This window comes from Carlito syrichta, unplaced genomic scaffold, assembly GCF_000164805.1.
Source record: "Carlito syrichta isolate Samal-C Ts95f unplaced genomic scaffold, Tarsius_syrichta-2.0.1 Scaffold311455, whole genome shotgun sequence".
NCBI lineage: Eukaryota > Metazoa > Chordata > Mammalia > Primates > Tarsiidae > Carlito > Carlito syrichta.
The window spans coordinates 149330-169841 of NW_007255551.1; the positions used below are offsets into that span (position 1 = coordinate 149330).

Below are 20512 nucleotides of genomic sequence, written 5' to 3' on the forward strand. Positions count from 1 at the left end.
GAAAAGCAAGACCACAAAAACCCTAATGCAGGTCACCAAAATAAAAGCCCAAATGCAGGACATAGAAGACAAAAAGATAATACAAAAAAATCAATGAAACAGAAAGCTGGTTCTTCGAAGGGATAAACAAGATCAATGGTCCCCTAGCTAGAATGACCAAGAAAAAGAGAGAAAAAGCCCAAATAAATGCAATCAGAAACACAAAAGATGAAGTCACATCTGATCCTAAAGAAATACAAAAGATCATGAGAGACTACTATGTACACTTGTATGAAAACAAACTTGAAAACCTTTCAGAAATGGAGGACTTTCTGTCATCACACAACCTGCCTAGGTTGAAACAAGAAGAAATTGAGTCCCTAAATAGACCAATAACAATTAAGGAAATTGACATGTAATAAGAAAACTACCTACAAAAAAAAGCCCTGGACCAGATGGCTTTCCAGCAGAATTCTACAAGAAATTTAAGGAGGAGCTTATACCAATCCTACTGAAGGTATTCCAGGCAACTGAGAAAGATGAAACTCTCCCCAAATCATTTTATGATACCAACATCACATTGATACCCAAGCCAGGTAAAGACCCAACAAAGAAAGAGAACTACAGGCCAATATCTTTAATGAACATAGATGGTAAAATTCTCAACAAGATCCTAGTGAACCGGATTCAACAACACATCTCAAAAATCATCCATCATGACCAAGTAGGCTTCATCCCTGGGATGCAAGGCTAGTTCAACATTCATAAAACCATAAATGTAATTAAATACATCAACAGATATCAAAACAAAAACTACATGATTATATCATTAGATGCAGAAAAAGCTTTCAATAAAATCCAGCACCCCTTCTTGATAAAAACCCTCGAACATCTAGGCATACGGGGAACATGCCTCAAAATAGTTAAAGCCATCTATGAGAAACCCACAGCCAGCATACTCCTAAACAGACAAAAACTGGAACCATTTCCCCTGAAAACTGGAACAAAACAAGGATGCTCACTCTCACCCCTCCTGTTCAATATAGTATTGGAAGTCCTGGCTAGAGCAATCAGAGAAGAGAAGGCAATCAGGGGTATTCAAATAGGAAAAGAGGAAGTCAAGCTATCTCTCTTTGCAGATGACATGATCGTGTACCTTGAAAACCCAAGAGAATCTGTCAAAAACTTCCTTGCACTGATAAAGGACTTTGGCAAAGTCTCAGGATATAAAATAAATGTGCAAAAGACAATCACATTTCTTTACACCAATAATAAACAGAAACCCAAATCAAAACCACAATTCCATTCACAATAGCCACAAAAAAAATGAAATACCTTGGTATCTTCCTAACCAGAAATGTGAAAGACTTTTACAGTGAAAACTACAAAATACTGCTCAAAGAAATCAAAGATGACACAAGCAAGTAGAAAAATATCCCATGCTCATGGATTGGAAGGATCAATATTGTGAAGATGTCCATCTTACCTAAGGCAATCTACAGATTTAATGCAATAAATCAAATTACCAGCAACATTCTTCTCAGACCTAGAGAAAACAACACAGGAATTCATATGGAAACACAAACGACCAAGAATAGCCACAACAATCCTCAGCAAAAAAACAAAGCAGGTGGTATCACATTACCAGACTTCAAACTTTACTATAAAGGTACAATAATCAAAACAGCTTGGTATTGGTGCAAGAACAAGCATATAGACCAATGGAATAGAATTGAGATTCCAGAAGCAAAACCTCAATTTCTCAACCAACTCATCTTTGACAAAGCCTCCACCACCTACCACTGGGAAGAGGAGAACCTATTCAGTAAATGGTGCTGGGAAAACTGGCTGACCACATGCAGAAGATTGAAACAGGACCCCATCTATCCCCATACACAAAAATTAACTCTAAATGGATCAGAGACCTAAATGTAAAACCTCAAACCATAAGAACATTAGAAAATGAAGGAAATACCCTCATGGAAATTGGAACTGCCAACCAATTCCTGAACAAAACCTGAAACCCACAAGCTATAAGAGATAAGATAGACAAGTGGAACCTTGTTAAACTGACAAGCTTCTGCAAAGCCAAAGAAACCATCAAGAGAGCAGGGAAATAGCCTACAGACTGGGAAGAAGTATTTGCCAACTCCAGGTCTGACAAAGGCTCAACATCCTGGATCTACAAGGAACTCAAACGTGCTGAAAAGAAAAAAAACAAATAACCCCATTATAAAATGGGCAAAAGATATGAACAGACACTTCTCAAAGGAAGACATCTGTGCAGCCAACAGACAAATGAAAAAATGTTCAATCTCACTAATCATCAGGGAGATGCAAATCAAAATCACATTGAGATACCACATAACTCCAGTCAGAATGGCAATTATCAATAACTCAAAATAACAGTTACTGGAGAGGGTGTGGCGAAAAGGGAACACTTCTACACTGTTGGTGGGAGTGCAAACTAGTGCAACCTCTGTGGAAAACAGTATGGTATTCCTAAAAGCTCTAAATATTGACCTCCCATATGACCCCGCAATTCCCTTACTGGGAATATACCCTGAAGAACTCAAATCACTCTATAAAAAAATATACCTGCACATGTATGTTTATCACAGCATTGTTCACAATAGCAAGAACCCAGAAGCAACCATGCTGCCCATCAAAAGAGGACTGGATTAAAAAAATGTGGTACATATACACAATGGAATACTATGCAGCCATAAAAAAGAACAAAATCATGAATTTTGCAGCAACCTGGATGGAACTAGAGTCTATAATACTGAGTGACCTCTCACAGAAACAAAGATCTGAGTATCACATGTTCTCACTCATATAGTGGACCTTGAACATCCAACGTAATACTATAAGAAAATGACTGACAGTGGTGGAAAACTATTGGGGGGAGGGGAGATGGGATTAACAGTAGTGAATATCTGTCTGGGGATGGGGAGACACCTCTTATCAACAAGGGTGCCTGAACAAAGCATATTTAAATACCTAACCCTTAACTGTACCCCACAATATCATAATAAAAAATATTGATTAAAAAAATTTGTCCTTAATTTAAGAATATTTTATGTGGCTTGTTCAGATGTAAATAATGTGGGTCAAGAATAACCTAAGAAGTTCTGTCTTAGACATAAGAAACTATACTTCAAGGTTTCAGAATATATACATTAAAGAGTAATGTTAACAAAATTTTAACTAATGCTACAACTTAATAACTATATTATTATATATCCTGCTTTACATTCCATATTATATTTACAAAATGTAATACAATGGTCTTTAAAAAGAAAAGAGAAAAATGAGATTGACCATTCATAAATGCTCTTAACCAAGCCATCCTTTATTCTTCCTTTATCTCCCTTGAGAGTTTGGGGATGAAGGGAGGAAAAGTGTCAGTTACAAGGATTATTTCCTTCTCCCAATCATAACATGCTGGTGAGATGCACTGTAGTTGGATTAGGGAAGTTAGGGAATGTCCCCTGCCTCCCAAGGGAGGAAATAAGAAAAAGAGTGGGTTTCCCCAATATGCAGGAATAGCATGCCAACAATGGGCATGAGTAAAGTGTCTAAACTTCTGTAGCTAGAATATGGTGTGTCTTAGAGATTGTGTCAGTTTGGATCTTCCAGAAGTTGATGCCAAGATAGAGTTAGACATTCAAGAGATGTAATGGGGGAATGCCTGCCAAGGATAAAAAAGGGAGCAGACATAGGCAGGAAAAGACTTGAGACCAGGAGCAGGTCTGATACCTGTTAAAACCTAAATAACTCAGAGAAAGGCTCTCTAAAGGAAAATATTTATTCAGGATTGAGTAGTGTAATGGGAATACGATAGGCATACTCAGGAAGATAAAGGAAGACAAAGACAGGGGTTTTGTTTTTTGGGGGCGGGGGGGGAGTTGGAGTGCAGTGCAGTGGCACTCATGGCCACCCCAGCATTGACCTTCTGAGCTCTAGTAATCCATCCACCTCAGCCTTCCAAGTAGCCAGAACCACAGTTGCATGCTACCATACCCAGCTAATTTTTATTTTATTTTATTTTATTGTAGAGACATGGTCTTGCCAAGTTGCCCAGGCTGGTCTCGAACCTGTGGGCTTAGGCAATCCACTCACCTCAGCCTCCCAAAGTTGGGATTACAGGCTGAGCTACAGAGCCCAGCTGGGAAGACAAGGGTTTTTAAAGCTGGGAAGACAAGGGTTTTTAAAGGAAAAGTCAGGAGGATTACATAAGATGTTTTGAGACAATTATCCTTAGCTATAAGGATCAATAACAAAGGTGGCATCGGTCCAAGATTGGACAGGCAGTTGCTGGGCAGATATTCTTGCAGTACTTTTCGTGTAAGGTTGTGGTGGCCTTTGTACAAGGTCATGGTTTCTGCAGATTTTTGTGATAGTTCTTGTTATCAGGTATATGTGCGTGAGAACATTCTCTTCATGGCCTTGGCTATATTTGTCAGCTTGACACAAGTGACTTCATTTTGATTCTGACAACTTTCATACTCTGAAAGGACAGAGAGAAAGAGGATTGAATAGAAAGAGCCTCAGACTGCTAATAATTCTGAGAAATCTTGGACTGGAATATGGAGAGTCTTCCAGCAATAGTTCCCCAATAGAGAAGTCCCACATGGGCCAGGCGTGGGCTGGCACTGGTACCCAGGAGTGTTCAGACACTGGCAGCAAGGGTGCAGCATAAGTAAGCACTCGGGGCAAAGGGTACAATGGATCCAAAAGGTGGCAGATGGGGCTGTCAGTTGACCATGCTCTCCATTAGAAGTTCTTTTGAAGAAGATCTGAGTACAAAGTTCTCTGTCTACACAGAGGCCATTTAAACTCCTGTGCTATAATAAAAAAATAAATATTTGGTCATTATCCCTGGTTCCTGGCACAGAGCTTCCAAAACCCTTGGGATTTCCTGAGTAATAAATGTCTTTTAATATGCTAATGAAAAGATTCTTAGTGGGGTCTCCAGCTTCAGGAAAGGGACTGGTTTCTAAAGAAAACAGCTATGTGTTAGAGGGTTTAAATGTTCAGACCCAATATAACTTCTGGGGAGAAAAGAGGGTTTGGAGATTGAGTTTAATCACCAATGGCAGGTGATTTAATCCATCATGCCTAGGTAATGATGGACAACTTGCCTGACAACACCTCCTTCTTTCTTCCAGGAGATGCCCTATGTATCTCTTTCATTTGACTGTCCCGAACTTATATCTTTTATAATAAAACTGGAATCATAAGTATAGCAGTTTTCATGACTTTTGTGAGTCATTCTATTGAATTATCAAAACTGGGGAAGAGGAGATATTGCAGGAACCCCCAAATTTGAAATCTACTGGGCAGAAGTGAAAATATCCTAGATACCCCATTTGCAGCTGGTATCTGAAGTTAGGGCAGTCTTGTGGGACTGAGCCCTTAATTTGTGGGGTCTGTACTAATTCTGAGTAGTGTTAGAATTGAATTGAATTGTCAGATGCCCAGTTGGTGTCAGAGAGTTAGTGGTGGAATGACATATTTGGTGTCAGGGAAAAAAAAAAATTCTAATTCCTAATATCCTGTAGATCAAAGCTCAGGCATCACCTCTTGGGGAAGATTTTCCTACTCCTAAGACTGGCTCAGGCTCTGGCTTTCCTTTAGGCAGACATAAAGACTTATTGATGTAATTATTGACAAATGTCTGCCCCATCAATTAGACAGTAAGCTTCATAAGGGCTTCTTTTATTGAGTAGTTATTTGTTCCTATGTTTTTAGTTACTTTAAGTTAGGCACCCTCTCTTATTACAGGTTTATTGTAAGAATTGAAAGAGTTAATGTAGGTAATGTGCTTTTACATAGTAAACAATACCTAAGTGTTTGCTATTATTACTATTATTGGCCATTTTTAAGTCTCTACAGTACTCAGTAGGCCACAAATATGTTAAAACAAACTGGATGTGTATACATGTTATGCTAAAGTTGGCTATAAGACAAAATTTCGCAAAATTCCACATTATGGGTTCATTTTTGAAATATCTTTTTTATTTCCTTTAAACAGCATTAAGCTAAAGGATCAGTTAATGGTTATTGACAAGTGTCTGAATGTGACATGAATATTTCTATCACAGGCAAGAGCCTATTGCCAGAATTGAGTAAAACCAGCTAAATGCATGCCTTCACTTAAAATTATCCAAATGTGATATAAGTGAAGGATAAACAAGCAAAATATTCAAAGAGAGGATAAAGAATCACTTTAGACTAGAAATTTGTATAAGCTTTGTTCTCTTTAAATCTGTGAAGATAGCTTACAATATTTAGGGAAAAGACAAAATTACCAACTAAAAATAATTGGGAAAGCCAATATGAATTAGTAAATATTTGTAATAACTTAAATCCAAATGTCACTAAGAACTCACCCTTGCCCGACAGTCTATCAGAAGTCCTCAGAATCATTTAATATATTAAGAGATTTCCATAGATTTGTTTTTACTAATATGCTTTGCTTATATATATGTTTTAAGTCAGTGTGTTTTTAAAAGGCACAAACACTAGACTTAAGGGTAACAGTATAGCACTTGGTCAATAAACGTTTATTAAATGAACTTAAGGCTATCAGCACCCAGCATTTACTGGCTATTTGCTTTATAAAGTTTTGTTTTATGCATATACACACTAGCTACTTAGGAAGTTGAGGCAGGAAGATCACTTGAGCCCAGAAGCTCGAGGCTTCAGTGAGCAATGATCATACTACTGCACTCTAGCCTGGAAACAGAGCAAGACCCTGTCTCAAAAAAACAACAAAAAAAACCCTTTGGGGTTGGAATTGTCTCATTTTAAATAATGAGGAAACTAAGGCATGAAGCTAAGCATCTTATTTAGAGAGCCAGTAACAGCAAATCAGAACTTGAACCCAAGTCACCTGCCATCAAAGCCCATTTTCTAACCCCCACTACTGGGGCTGCACAAATAAATGGCAGAATGTACACAAAAGAGTAAATTTCAACCCTTATCTTACCATAAATAAGTTCATACTGTGAGTGAACAACGGAAGCTTTACTATTAGAGCACTTAACTTTATTCTTCCTTTTTTCTTAATTTATTAGAAAATGCCTTAATTTCTAGCCTCCATATAAATAAAACCACCTTAATTGGAGGGAGGGTGTTGACTTTACTATGTTATTTGCCATTTACTAGCCTTAGTATTTCACTTCTATTAAAGGAAAAAATTAAGTGAATATAAGTGACTAATGGAGATATAAGAATTCAGAGTTGTCCAAACCAGACATTAAACACCTAAAAGGGAATGTATTTTATAATTCTCTACTTACTATAACTGGTTCATATAAAAATAAGGAAGAACTCTGTGAGAGATAACTAAATTCTTCCAATTATTCTTTAATAGTTAATTTGCAAATCTTAGGAATCACAAAGTAATATGCAGTGAAATCTTCAGGGTACTAACGGTTGAATAATCAGAAAACGGTCCCTTTCTGAGTAGTTTGGTTCAACAAGAGTCTGGGGCAATTACAATCAAATAAGAAAACAGGTGCAACTGCTAATGCTTATGAAATTATGAACTTACAGATAAGTGGTTATATCTATGCAAGTGCTTTTTAATTTTAAAAAAGGTATGTAAATGGTGTCTATCATGAACCACTTATGAACATGAGATCATATATCCATGACCTCTGTTAGGATTAAGCACTACAGCTTACAGATATGTAGGTTACTTACAATTAATGGGCTTCCTCTATTGTGGCAAGAGACCAATTATTCTAAGAGGAAGAGAAATGCAGCAATCTCTAATTGATTTCCAGATCATCCACCCCAACTAAGGGTAACCCCAAGTTGAATAATATTAAAGGCCTGATACTTTCAAAAGTTTAGGGATGAAAGAACATCTACTGTTTATTGGTCATAAGGTTATATACTGTTTCTACGCAACCAGCATTTGTCTTTCATATGACTAGAAGTCAATGAAAAAAGGGGAAAATAAAAATAAAACCATTTGGATAGTTCCAGTTCACAGAGACAGCACTTCAAAGTCAGTAATGTCATTACAAATCACACTTTTGAGTTAAAGCAGCTCATTCCACTGGGTGGAAAGAGAGGCTAACATTTTGCATAATAAGTGTTTCCAGGATACCAATTGCAGTCCCTGAACCAAAGACCAGGAATCAATGCTACCTATCTGTGCTGCATAGGGCGCATGTCAATGCTAGGGACCAGAGGCAGGCATGGCAGCCCCACCCCTCTGGTTATAATATTCTTGTCGACCTGGGAGTCCTGTTTGGATGCAGGCTTGCTCCTAGCTAGAGGCAGCCTGGATCTTCTAGCCCATGTTACGTGTCTTCCTACCCTTACCCTGGTTTCTGATGTAGTGATTCCATTTAGGGCACCGATTTTTGGAAACAATAAGGGAAAACTTATTTCCCTACTAGTTGGAAGACGAGTTCTGGAGACACCTGAAAAATTAATAAGATGCCTAGGTGGTTTCTACACACCCATATCTTACACTCCTGTAGCCAATCAGAAGGATATGGAAGGTAGTGTTCCCGAAAAGGATGGAGTTTGACTATTTAGTAAAGGACCGCGAACTGGCTGGCTCAATTTATAAAATAATCCATGGGTACTTTTTTTTATGATGTGGGGTACCTTTCAGGATTAGGTATCCAAGTGGTCCTCATACAGGTAAAGTTTGGGTCTGCTTTTGCTCCTCACTTTGCTTTGTTTGAAATCAGGTACCCTCCTTGATGTTGTGTCCTCCCCACACCTCCTCAGTCACCCACTACTGCAATCCCTTTCTTATAGTATAATGGTAAATGTTCAGGTGAGAACATGCGGTCCTCTGTTCTTTCTGTGCTAGATCACTGTTTATGGTAGACTATATTTTATTTAGGCAAATAAGCCAGGCTTCGTTCTGTCAAAAATCCTTGTTCTTGGACCCCCGTGGTTTCAAACTCCAAAGGCCTACCGGGAGCTTGCAGTGTGTCTGGGGTCCAGGCGCTGGTCCCCAAGACCGGTTGTTCCATACTTACCGCCTGAGGCCCACGTGCTGGGCGCTGTCCCGCGAAAGGCCCTCGGAGGCCGCCTCCAAACCCTGCCGCTGGCCTTGCAGCGGGTCCAGCTCCTCCCGCCGCTTCTGGGGGTCCTGGACCGGGCGGGAGGCAGGGGGCGCGCCGAGCCCGGAGCCCAGCACCCTACTGCGGGTGTACATGGTTCAGGACCCGCGGTCCCGCCGCCCCGGCTGCTGGACGGATCCGGCTGGGACGCGTGGCGAGTCCCGAGATGCGATTCCAAAGAGCAGGGGCAGCGGTTTTAACAGCCGAGTTTCGATTTCTCGCTCCCAGCTGCAGATCGCTCCCGCCCCGGAGAACTTCCTCATTTATTCTTCCCCGGCGCGCCCTCCCCGCCCCCCATCATAAGTTCATGGCTAGGCCCCGCCGGCCCAGGGATGCTGAGTTCAGGTGAGTCGGTTTAAGATCGCGGAAGCCTCCTTAATAAGGACAACTGTGATGAGCCATGGATACCTTGGGAGCGAGGAGCCGCAAAATGACTAAAATCCTGAAAGATACTTCAGGTGGGACAGGTAACTCTAACTAAGGGTGCTGCTGGATGTTTGAGACTGTGAAAACTACATTTACCATAAAACGCCAGAAATTCGATCAGCAACTAAAATAATCTAAACAAACATTGTCTTGTATCAGTAATGACTGCTGTTTGGTTGTTACCAATACAGATACTTTCAAGTTAGAAGAAATGGAAAGTGAAATCAAAAGCAAACACACACACACACACACACACACACACCCATAAGCTGGAGAAGCAAGCTGAGGTAGACAAGATTCTCTAGCGAGTTTTGCTGAGTAATTGACCAGACATCTAAGAAATATTAAACATCTGCAGTCAACTAAAAATAAAATCCTAAGTCCCTATTGACTGAACAGAACCCCACCCCCACCCCCCACCTTGGCCAAGGGAACCTTCAAAAACCTTAAAACTTAGTTCCCAGTCATGATGGGATGGGAGATCAGACAGCCCATGTTTTATCCCCTTGTTGCCCCAGATCCAATAAATCGGCTACTATCCCTCATGGCCAATTAAAATAGGAGAGGGAGAAAAGGGAGTGTTTTCATTTCTATAACCAGGTTATAAGGAGATGGATCAGTATCACTGCCCGCAACACAAATTCATTCCTGTAATTTTTTTTTTTTTTTTTTTTTTTGAGTCGGAATCCCACTCTGTTGCCCAGGCTGGAGGGCAGTGGCACGCTCCCGGCCACTGCAGCCTTGACCTGCTGGGCTCCAGCGATCTTTCTGCCTCAGCCTTCCAAGTAGCTGGTAGGCGTGCACTACCACTCCCGGCTAGTTCTTGATTTATTGTAGAGACGAGGTCCCACCAAGTTGCCTGGGCGGGTCTTGAACCCGCGGGTTCAGGCAATCCTCTAGCCTCGGCCTCCCAAAGTGTGGGATTACAGGCTGAGCCACCGAACCCGGCTTCATTCCAGTATTTATACCCAAAATTCATAGTCCTTCACCCACTCTGAGTTTGAAGTCTATGTAAGGGTTTAGCATGACCCAAGATTTACATTAACAATATTTGATATATGACCACTGACATGACACAAAGTCTCCTGGTCATGCTGACATTTTAGATAACATTTTGGAATTTACGATATTTTCTTTTACTGGATTTTTAGAGGAAGGGGCAGACAATTGCAGTATTTGGATGGAAGGGAAAATATAATTGTAATAATCTTTTATTCCCAGAGCCCTAGCTTGTCACAGTCCAATGTCCTTGTATTTGCAGATGGAGAGGAGGTGGCAATGCCCACTCCAAGCTTTCAAACACACTCCATTTGGCCTTGGTCCACTCTCCTAATCAGTAGGTGGTCTAGCTTGCCTTTCTGCTTCCTCTTCAGCACCAGCAATGGCTTACTAGATAAGAGTGGCCAGCCAGTCAGGAAAGACAATACTAGGAGAGGAGAAGCAGGAGGGAATAGGAAAAATGTACACTTTTGAATCCAAGCAGCTTTTACCTTCAGCCCAACTCAGCTACGAAAGAATGCGTGTTTTTAAGTCTTTTCTAAATGACTGTTCTAATATAATGAAAATGGCCTCTTTTCAACCTCTAACACCCTCACACCCGGGGTTTAGACACCACAACTAACCAGCATTAAGGTTAAAATAGAGATCATAAGACTGACAGATGCTTTGTGGCCATAAGATACCAAATTATAAACAGAACCTAAGGTCATGCCTGGCAAGGGTTCAGTCATGCACCCCTACACTGAAAGAATAAACTATATTCTGACTGCCACAAGATTTTTCTTTTTCTCTAGCAGCTAAGCAAGCAATGACTTTGAGATAAGCAAAATTAAAACAATTACAACTCATCCAACTCTCAGACACTGACTAACTGACCCCCTCTTCCACTAGCCGTAATTACAGTTTTCGATTAGACAAGAGACTGATTTCAGTAACTTCCTCCTGATAAGAAAACCACCAACCATGGACTGGTTCTGGCTGGTTTACAGAGACTGCGCACTTGAAAGACTTCGTTGTCCTGAAAAGACCTTTTCATGTAGAGGGCCCAATTTAATACATATCAATGTTAATTCTCCACCCCAAGGTGAACATGGATCATATATAACATGCATGTTTGCTCAGTACACATGCAGCGGTACCACCTTCATGAATATTCATAGCTCCTCCTATAACCTGTTGAATATATATGACCAGTCAATCCTTTAGCATAAAGTTCCTGCTTCAAAGCAGCCAGAGGCATGCCTCCCAGCCTGTGGGATGACCGCCTTGCAGTCTGCAGCCCTTTCATATATATAAATGTATAGATATTATCTGTGTGTTTTTAAAGTTAGCATTGTGTAATGAGGGTGTAGGGACTTCTAAAAATATGGATCTGCAAGACTCTTTCTGTAGGTCTAGGGGTGAGCTCTGGCATCCATATTTTTTAAAAGCTCCCAGATGATGCTGATGTGTTCTGCTGATGTATTCTGTTGATGTGTTGATCACCATGGTCACAATGCTGGTTACACAAAGGTGAGTGAAGACTCTTCCCTCACATAACCTGTATTCTAGGAGACAGGTAAACAAATGTGAATGCCACTATGGAATAAATGAAATGACAGGCAGGTACGGAAGTATGGATTAACCCTCTGATTAATTCAGGAAAAGGGACATTCAAGGATGACCCACAAAAGACACAAAAATTCACCAGGAAGAAGGAGCTGCTATGGCAGAGACTTGTGGCTTAAAATGACCTAATTCCAGCATCCCAGGTGCAGGCCAGAGAGTTACTTAAGTACTGGACTATCTTGTTTATATTATTGGTGCTTGAAAAGTAAGACAAATGCGGGTTTGATAGCTAATGATAAAATGGAATTGGAGGGTGGGCAAGTGCTTGGAGTGAGACAGGAGAGACGGTAGTATAAAGTACCTGGTAGGAAAGGAAGTCTGGGTTAGAGCTCTGTGAAGTAGGTCAGAGGTTCTCAAATTTCAGTGAGCATCAGAATCATCTAGAGGGTGTGTTAAAACAGATTATTGGGCCCCAACTCTAGAGTTTCTGATTCAGTAGGTCTGGGTAGGGCCCAAAGATTTGCCTTTCGGACAAGTTCCCAGGTAATACCAAAGTTTGCAGTCCCAGGACCACCCTTTGGAAACCACTACTCTAGGCAATGTGGAAGCCACAGAAGAATTTTCAGTAGGGAAGTTATGTAATAATGGCTGTTTGAGAAAGTCAGCTCCTAGCAATATGAAAGGGAGATTGAAAGATGAAGGAACTGAAATCCAGATGATAAATTAAGAGCCTAGTTATTATAATCTGGGTTAGAAATATAGATCTGAGCTAAGGCAATCTAGAATGCAGGGAGCAAAATCAAGACATTTCAAATGAAAGATTCACATAAATTAAAAAAAAAAAAACTAAATGCAAGGAAGAATTGAGCACCAGAAAGCAGCAGGGAGAAGAGGAGATTTTTTTTTGAGTTGGAGCCTCACTCTGTTGCCCAGACTGGAGTGCAGTGGCCGCTCCCACCACCGCAGCCTCGACCTGCTGGGCTCCGGTGATCCTTCCACCTCAGCCTTCCAAGTAGCTGGAACTACAGGCGTGCGCTATCACACCCGGCTAATTTTTTGATTTATTGTAGAGATGAGGTCTCACCAAGTTGCCCAGGTGGGTCTCAAACTCGCGGGCTCAGGCAATCCGCTCACCTCAGCCTCCCGAAGTGCGGGATTACAGGCTGAGCCACCAAGCCCGGCTGAGGAGACAGTTTTTACATACTTTATTTGAGACCAGCTTTGCCACATGACTGAGGCTAAAAAGTCTCCCAATTCCTAGAGGTGCAGTTTCCTTACCTGCAAAATGTGACAAGAAGTTACAATACTTACCTTGTGGGGCATTGTCGGGAATAAAGAAATCAACCACAGCAGTGATTCTCAAGGGGAATTGAATTTTCCTCTAGCAGACATTTGGCAATGCCTGGAGATAATTTTGATCCAGAAGCCTGGAAGAGGGTACGTGCTATTAGCATCTAGCAGGTAGAGGCTAGTGATGCTCCTAAATATCCCACAATACACAGGTAAGCCCCCATAACAAGAAATTATCCTGCCCCAAATGTCAATTATAATGTCAAGGTATGCCTACGTGAAAGCCCCAGGAATTTGAGTTATATTTTTATGATGACTTTGTGGTTTTCTTCTGACTAGATAGGTGGCAGAACCATTAACTCAAAGGAAGAACAAGTTTTGGGGGATGGTGAAAGAGTATGTTTAGCAACAGTTGGGTTTGAGGCACCTGCAGGATGAGAAATACAGGTTGGGAGTCCAGCAAAAAGAGGACTAGTGTGGTCTTTCTGGAGGCCACCTTCTTCTACGTTGTTTCTGCTAGAAAAATACCACTGGAACTCTTGTTTTAGAAGAGAAAACAATTATTTTGGTGGTTGGAATGAATTTGAAGTTTAAGTAAGGGAAAACCCAAGTTGGGGAAAACCATTTCTCCTAAAGGAGCTAGTAACAGTGATGCTGATTTCAAGAACACACCTAGTTGGTCATATTTTTTACAACACAACCACACCACACACCCAAGTTTCAAACCTGAGCTAGAAATACACAATAACAGGCAAAATCTAAATTTCTAACTCTGTTTACTTCTTGTGTTGCCACATTCTCAAAGTACTTTTTAAAAGTGAATGTGATTATTGCAATAGACATCACAGGCTCCTTTAGAATGCTGAGAATGAATTATCATATCATCCATTTCCTTACCTTCTGTAGGTGTATTTGGTTTAGAATAAGAGCTGAGCCAGGCTCGGTGGCTCAGCCTGTAATCCCACACCTTTGGGAGGCTTAGGTGAGTGGATTGCCTGAGCCCGCGGGTTCGAGACCCTCCTGGGCAGGCGAGACCTCATCTCTACAATAAATCAAAAAATTAGCCGGGCGTGGTAGCGCGCGCCTGTAGTTCCAGCTACTCGGAAGGCTGAGGCTGAAGGATCGCCGGAGCCCAGCGCGTCGAGGCTGTGGTGGCTGGGAGCGGCCACTGCACTCCAGTCTGGGCGACAGAGTGAGACTCCAACTCAAAAAAAAAAGAATAAGAGTTTTACCAGAGCTGTTCTGGAGTATGTTACATACCTCCACAGCGGTGGCTGATGGAGAGAAGCAGAGGCAAGTAGGTAGGTCCTGCACCCCCATCCCTGCTTCAGTTAGGTACTTTTATCTTTCCTACATGCTGAAGTGCTGCCTAATTTTGTTTGGAGCAAGAATTCTATGGTTTTAAAAGTTTGAAAAATCAGTGTACTAGACAATTACCTAGAAATATGCTTTATGCTTTAAGGGACATGGGAAAGACCTGAAATCTAGTGAGATTGTTAGATTGCCTGAAATTTGACCAATTAGAAATTCATTTAGGAAATGGTTTTTTTTTTTCAAATATAACTGCCTCTGGGAAATACTCGTTTATTTGTTCCTTTAGGTAAATGAGTTTAATCTGAGCAAAAGACATTTTGCTTGGGGAAGAGGGAAACTACATGAAAAGAAAGAGCATTCAAAAAGTTGTGCAAAGGAAAATGTGAAATGAGTCATTGTTGGGGAATGGAAATTCAGGAATACAATGAGCAATTCTGGCAGCTCTGTTAGCTTTGAAAGTGAAGAAAGTTTACCAATTTGTTTTACTGCTATCATGTCCAAGTGTGTCTTTATCATCCAAGAAAATAAATGGCAATATCTATCTGATTTTTTTTTTTTTTTTTTTTTGAGTTGGAGTCTCACTCTGTCGCCCAGACTGGAGTGCAGTGGCCGCTCCCGGCCACCGCAGCCTCAACCTGCTGGGCTCCGGCGATCCTTCCGCCTCAACCTTCCAAGTAACTGGAACTACAGGTGCGTGCTACTACGCCCAGCTAATTTTTTTGATTTATTGTAGAGATGAGGTCTTACCAAGTTGGCCAGGCGGGTCTCAAACCCACAGGCTCAGGCAATTCACTCACCTCGGCCTCCCAAAGGCACGGGATTACAGGCTGAGCCACCAAGCCCGGTTTATCTATTTGATTTTAAAATTGGTTGCCTTAGATTACTTCTTCATTAGTGTGTATAAATACATAGAGAGATACATAATCTCTAAGACTTTTCTTGTCATAAAATGTCTTAAAAATATTAGATTTTGAAAATTCTAAGAAGCTACACTTCCTTAAATTTAAGTATTTAGTGGGAAGTTGTTAATCCAATAGATTTGGGACAGCAGTTATCCTAAAGTTTTTTTTTGTCTCTTCTAATAAAGTTATGTAAAACTCACCTAATACTTGGTATCTTTTCATTTTGTGTGTGTGTATATGTGTGTGTGTGTGTGTGTGTGTGTGTGTGTGTGTGTGTGTGTGTGAAAGAGAGAGAGAGAGAGAATATTTGTATTATGACAATTTGGGAAATTCTTCAAAATCTTTTTTTTTTTTTTTTTGTAGACAGGGACTCACTCTGTTGCCCAGGCTTTTTATTTAATTATTTATTATTATTATTATTTTGAGTTGGAGTCTCACTTCGTCGCTCAGGCTGGAGTGCACTGGCACACTCATGGCCACCCCAGCGTCAACCTGCTGGCCTCAGGTAATCCTTTCACCTCAACCTTCCAAGTAGCCGGAACAACAGGCACATGCTACCATGCCGGGCTAATTTTTTTATTTACTGTAGAGTTAAGGTCTCACCAAGTTGTCTGGGCTGGTCTTGAACCTGCGGCCTCAGGCGATCCACTCACTTCAGCCTCCCAAAGTGCTGGGATTACAGGTAAGAGTCACTGTGCCCGGCCAAATTCTTCAAATTCTACAACAGAATTGGGAATGCTACAACTGTAAGTCACCATAAGTTCATGCAAGAAATAGTTTTTTGAATAAGCATGTCTCTCTCACTGTGTCATACTGGAGCTACAGTGATGAACAGAGAGAACCTTGTTACTCTAGCTTCATGTTTAAGATCTTTTAAACATTTCATTTTAAACAAGGAAACACAAACTTAGAGAAATCAAATAACCTGCAAGCATTAGGTACAGATTAGTGACAGAGGCAGAACTTGAATTTAGATCTTCAGAGTCCCAAGTCTAGTTTTTTACATTTTGGAAAACAATTGGGACAAAATATCTCTTTTGACAAAATTCCGAATTTGGAATGTTTTTCACCTATTGTCAATTTCCCAATGAGCAACTGTGTATTATTTTTCAAAGTCAAAATAGTTACATCAAAGTTTCTAAACTTACCAGAATCAACATTAATAAAAACCTTCCTTTGGGAGGCTGAGGTGAGTGGATTGCCTGAGCCGGCGGGTTCGAGACCCGCCTGGGCAGTGAGACCTCATCTCTACAATAAATCAAAAAATCAGCTGGGCGTGGTAGCACATGCCTGTAATTCCGGCTACTTGGAAGGCTGAGGCGGAAGGATCGCTGGAGCCCAGCAGGTCGAGGCTGCGGTGGCCGGAAGTGGCCACTGCACTCTAGTCTGGGCAACAGAGTGAGACTCCAACTCAAAAAAATAAATAAATAAATAAATAAATAAATAAATAAATAAGTATCTTAACACTTCAATATTTACCCCTACAATTACATGATCAAATGATTTCTACAATAACAGTGCTTTATACAACTTGTTAGAATTTTGTGAATAGCAAACATGCTAAGTTTGGATTAAGGTGTCTTTAAAAAAAAAGCGAGTGTTAAATTAGTGAGCTTCATAGTGTAGCACAAAGAATTGCACTTGAAAATAAAAAAGTATACATTTGTTCTTTCTATATTGAGAATGACAATAAATACCGTCACTTGGTGAAATGAGGAATGTAGAAATGTGCTTTAAATACTTCCTATCCTTAGGTAGGTGGCTGAATTTCCTTCTTTATAAATTCAAATCTGAGGAATAAATAGCAGCTGCCATCTCTGGATTCTAACACTGTAGTAGCTGTCATAAGATCTCTGCTGGCTATAGGGATGGAAGAAATGTCCCTTAACTTTGGGGAATGTTCTGTAGATTCCATTGGAGGCATTGGCAGGGAGATCCCCTGAAGGGTTTCTATAGCTGTGATAAATGAATCAAACAGAAACTCCTCGAAGCACTGTTCATTTTTTTACCCAACGCCTGTACCTTTTCCAAAAATATCCCTTCTTAGGGAACTCCTAATTGTTCTAATGTTTTAACTCTAAGTCAACACTTTTGTGAGCTTCCCAGCCCTTTGTCAATATCACCAGGTATGTAAGAGAAAATGAGACACTGGAAAAAGCAATGACCACAAAGGCGGAAGACGAACTTGAGACCTGGCAAAGCCTTTCAAAGAGTTTCGTGATCACAGGCAACCATTGAAACTTTCTGAACTTTGGTTGCCTCATTTGTAAAATGGAAATATTAATCATAATAATCTCACCTGACCAATCCAGCTTTTAGAATTTTGTGAGGGCCATAAATTGCACCTTGATGCAATATAAATAAATGGATGTTATTATTTTTGAGCAGTCAATGCCAGAGCTTTATATATTTTTTCTAATAATACTTAAATTTGTCCTCGAAGAATTCTTAACTTCAGTTCCAGTGACTTTTTGGCTTTCAATTGCTAAAATATTGCAGAGCTATGTCCTTAGTGTATTTTATCTTGAAATTCCTTTCAGAATAGAAACAAAGTAGTATTTATAGTTTTACTTACAAGCAAAGAAATGCCTGGCACAGGGGTACAGTTTCCAGTAAAACTGGAACTCTGTTATCGTAACTGGAAGGCACTGAGCACTTGGTAGACATTTTGTGACACTGTTCCATACTTATATCTTCTGGAAGCTGAAAGAGTTTCATTTCTATGGGTAAAGCCTTGGGTTCTCCTGTATGACTTAACTTAGTGGAGTCCTAGAAGGAATTGCCATGACCTTTGGTGTTTCTAGCACTGGGATTTTGGTTGGGATTCTTCACAGGCACACCACACGGGGGTTAGAGTTCAAGATCTTTCTAAATAGTCCACAGCAGCCCACCAACTATATGACTCCTCTCTTTGAGTTACCAATAGGACAATCCTGACAAAGGAAGAATGAGAAAAATGGTTAAGATAATGAAGTTACCCGCAATTTGAAGAAAGTGAGTGATTCCTACATTGTCTGCAAATGCAGGAGGGTTCTCAAGGTGGTCTAGGACCAGTCCAGTTCTTTCTCACGTCTTACTTGTAGTTTTCAAGCATACCTGTAGAAAGTGCTGGGAATGCAATGCCCTGAGATAGGGAGGAACTGCCCGAAATAGCCCAGGTCTCATTACCGTCCTTCCTAGGGAATGTAACATCTTGAGTTAGGGAAGAACTGACTGGGACAGCCCGGGTCTTATTACTAGCCCTCCTAGGGCATGTAACTTCTTGAGGAACTGAGACAGCCTGAGCTTTGCTCCTCTCTCTGCTAGATGCAGGATGTCCTTCACAGTGTTGCCCCGTGTGGCTCACATGGTCCCTGAAGCATACATCTCAGGGCAGTCTGCCTTTCAAGATACCTCAACTATGGTGAAAAGAGGGGCATGCACAGTCAAGACTCCATCTGTCATGGGAAACTTTCTTGAGCATTGGGGGACCAATAGATTTGAGACTCCTTCTGTCGCTTGCTGTCTATTTGTAAGTAACAAACCCTTTTCATATAAACTTGTGTGTCATTGTGTTCTGTCTTACCGTACTCAGAAAAATATGTTTATGGGGACCCTAAACACTAGCCCAGGTTGCAGTGGGCCTAAGTATATGGCCTCTTGCCAGGAGCCGCAATCACTAGTAAAAGTAAGGTAAAAGGGACCTGAAAACAGGAAAAACACCAGCTGGGAGCAAGGCCCCAGTAAGATGCAGCCATGGCGGAGGCAAAGCCCCATGGATCCTGTTAACGGACCTTCCCTAACTTTGAAGGATTGCGTGCATAGGCTTGAGAATATTCCCTCTTTAATTGAGATAATAGATGCGCAAATGGATGATGGCATTTGACAGAAAAAATTATACATAGGCATAATGGAGGTGAGATTGCAGCAAAAAGGGTGCCCCTTAGAATGTGAAAGGATGTGGAATTAGCAATAAACCTATGTATAAAAATATAAAAAGGGCTCAACAGCAAAAAATTTCCCCCCTGAAGGGACAAGAGAATGCAAATTTTGCAACCTTTAGCCAAAAAGGAAAAACAAGTACTTCCTCACACCCTTTATAAGTAACAACATTGACAGTTGTGATTGATGAGGGAGTGAGAAACTGAGACAGAGTATCTCCACAAACAGGTGTTTTGGGGAAAAACAAGTCACAGACATGCCTTTTGATTTAAGAAATATTATAGTTTAATTAGAAAGAAGGTTAAAATTAAAGTAAGGATTAGAATTAAATAGATAGCAGTTATAATTAAAAGATAAATGTTTATTATAGATGTAGGTATTACTTAAATATAAGGAATAGGAAATAATTAAGTTTTAAGGTAAACTTAAAATTATATACACTTAATGTAGGTTTAAAATTAAATATATTTAGGATTAGAAGTAAGATTAGTTTCATATATAAGTGTAGATTTAGACATGTTTCATTTAGAAATATAAAATGTAAAATAGGTGATAAGAAAACAGCAAGTAATATAGATAAGACAATTAGAATTAAGAAAGTTAAATTTTTAAATTAATAGTATTAAGAATTCATAGTAGGTAAGATAAGAAATAGAATAGCGAAGGGAAGAGATTCCGGTGACCTAGGGGGTCACAGGACGTGGCCGATAAATTGGCAGCTGGTATTTTGTTACACCACCTGGTAGCAGGAAGAAACAAAATGAAACTTGTAAAGGTCAACTTCACCATAAACAAAAGAAAAAAACATGATGTAAACACTTAATGTGTAACATGGGATAATTTTGTGGGTAGAGGGGTCAGTAAAAAACTATATAAGCTTGTAAGAATTGAATAAAAATTGGCAGAGTCTTGACCTCTCCCCAGGAAGAGGATTCCTGCTGTCTTCATCTTTTCTTTTTCGCCGCTTCCCGATTCTCCCCAGTCAGGCCCTGACTCTCTTGTTGGAGCTGGACTCTGGCAGCCTCTGTT

At 40.4% G+C, this 20512-nt stretch overlaps 1 protein-coding gene across 1 annotated transcript in view; it reads right to left on the reverse strand.

Moving 5' to 3' along the window:
* EPSTI1 (epithelial stromal interaction 1) overlaps positions 1-9178 on the reverse strand; it is a 108670-nt gene extending 99492 nt beyond the window's left edge. The window contains exon 1 of the mRNA XM_021717880.1: positions 9000-9178. Within this exon, the coding sequence (XP_021573555.1) occupies positions 9000-9178 (179 nt within the window). The remainder of the gene's footprint in view (positions 1-8999) is intronic.
* Positions 9179-20512: the final 11334 nt, after the last annotated feature.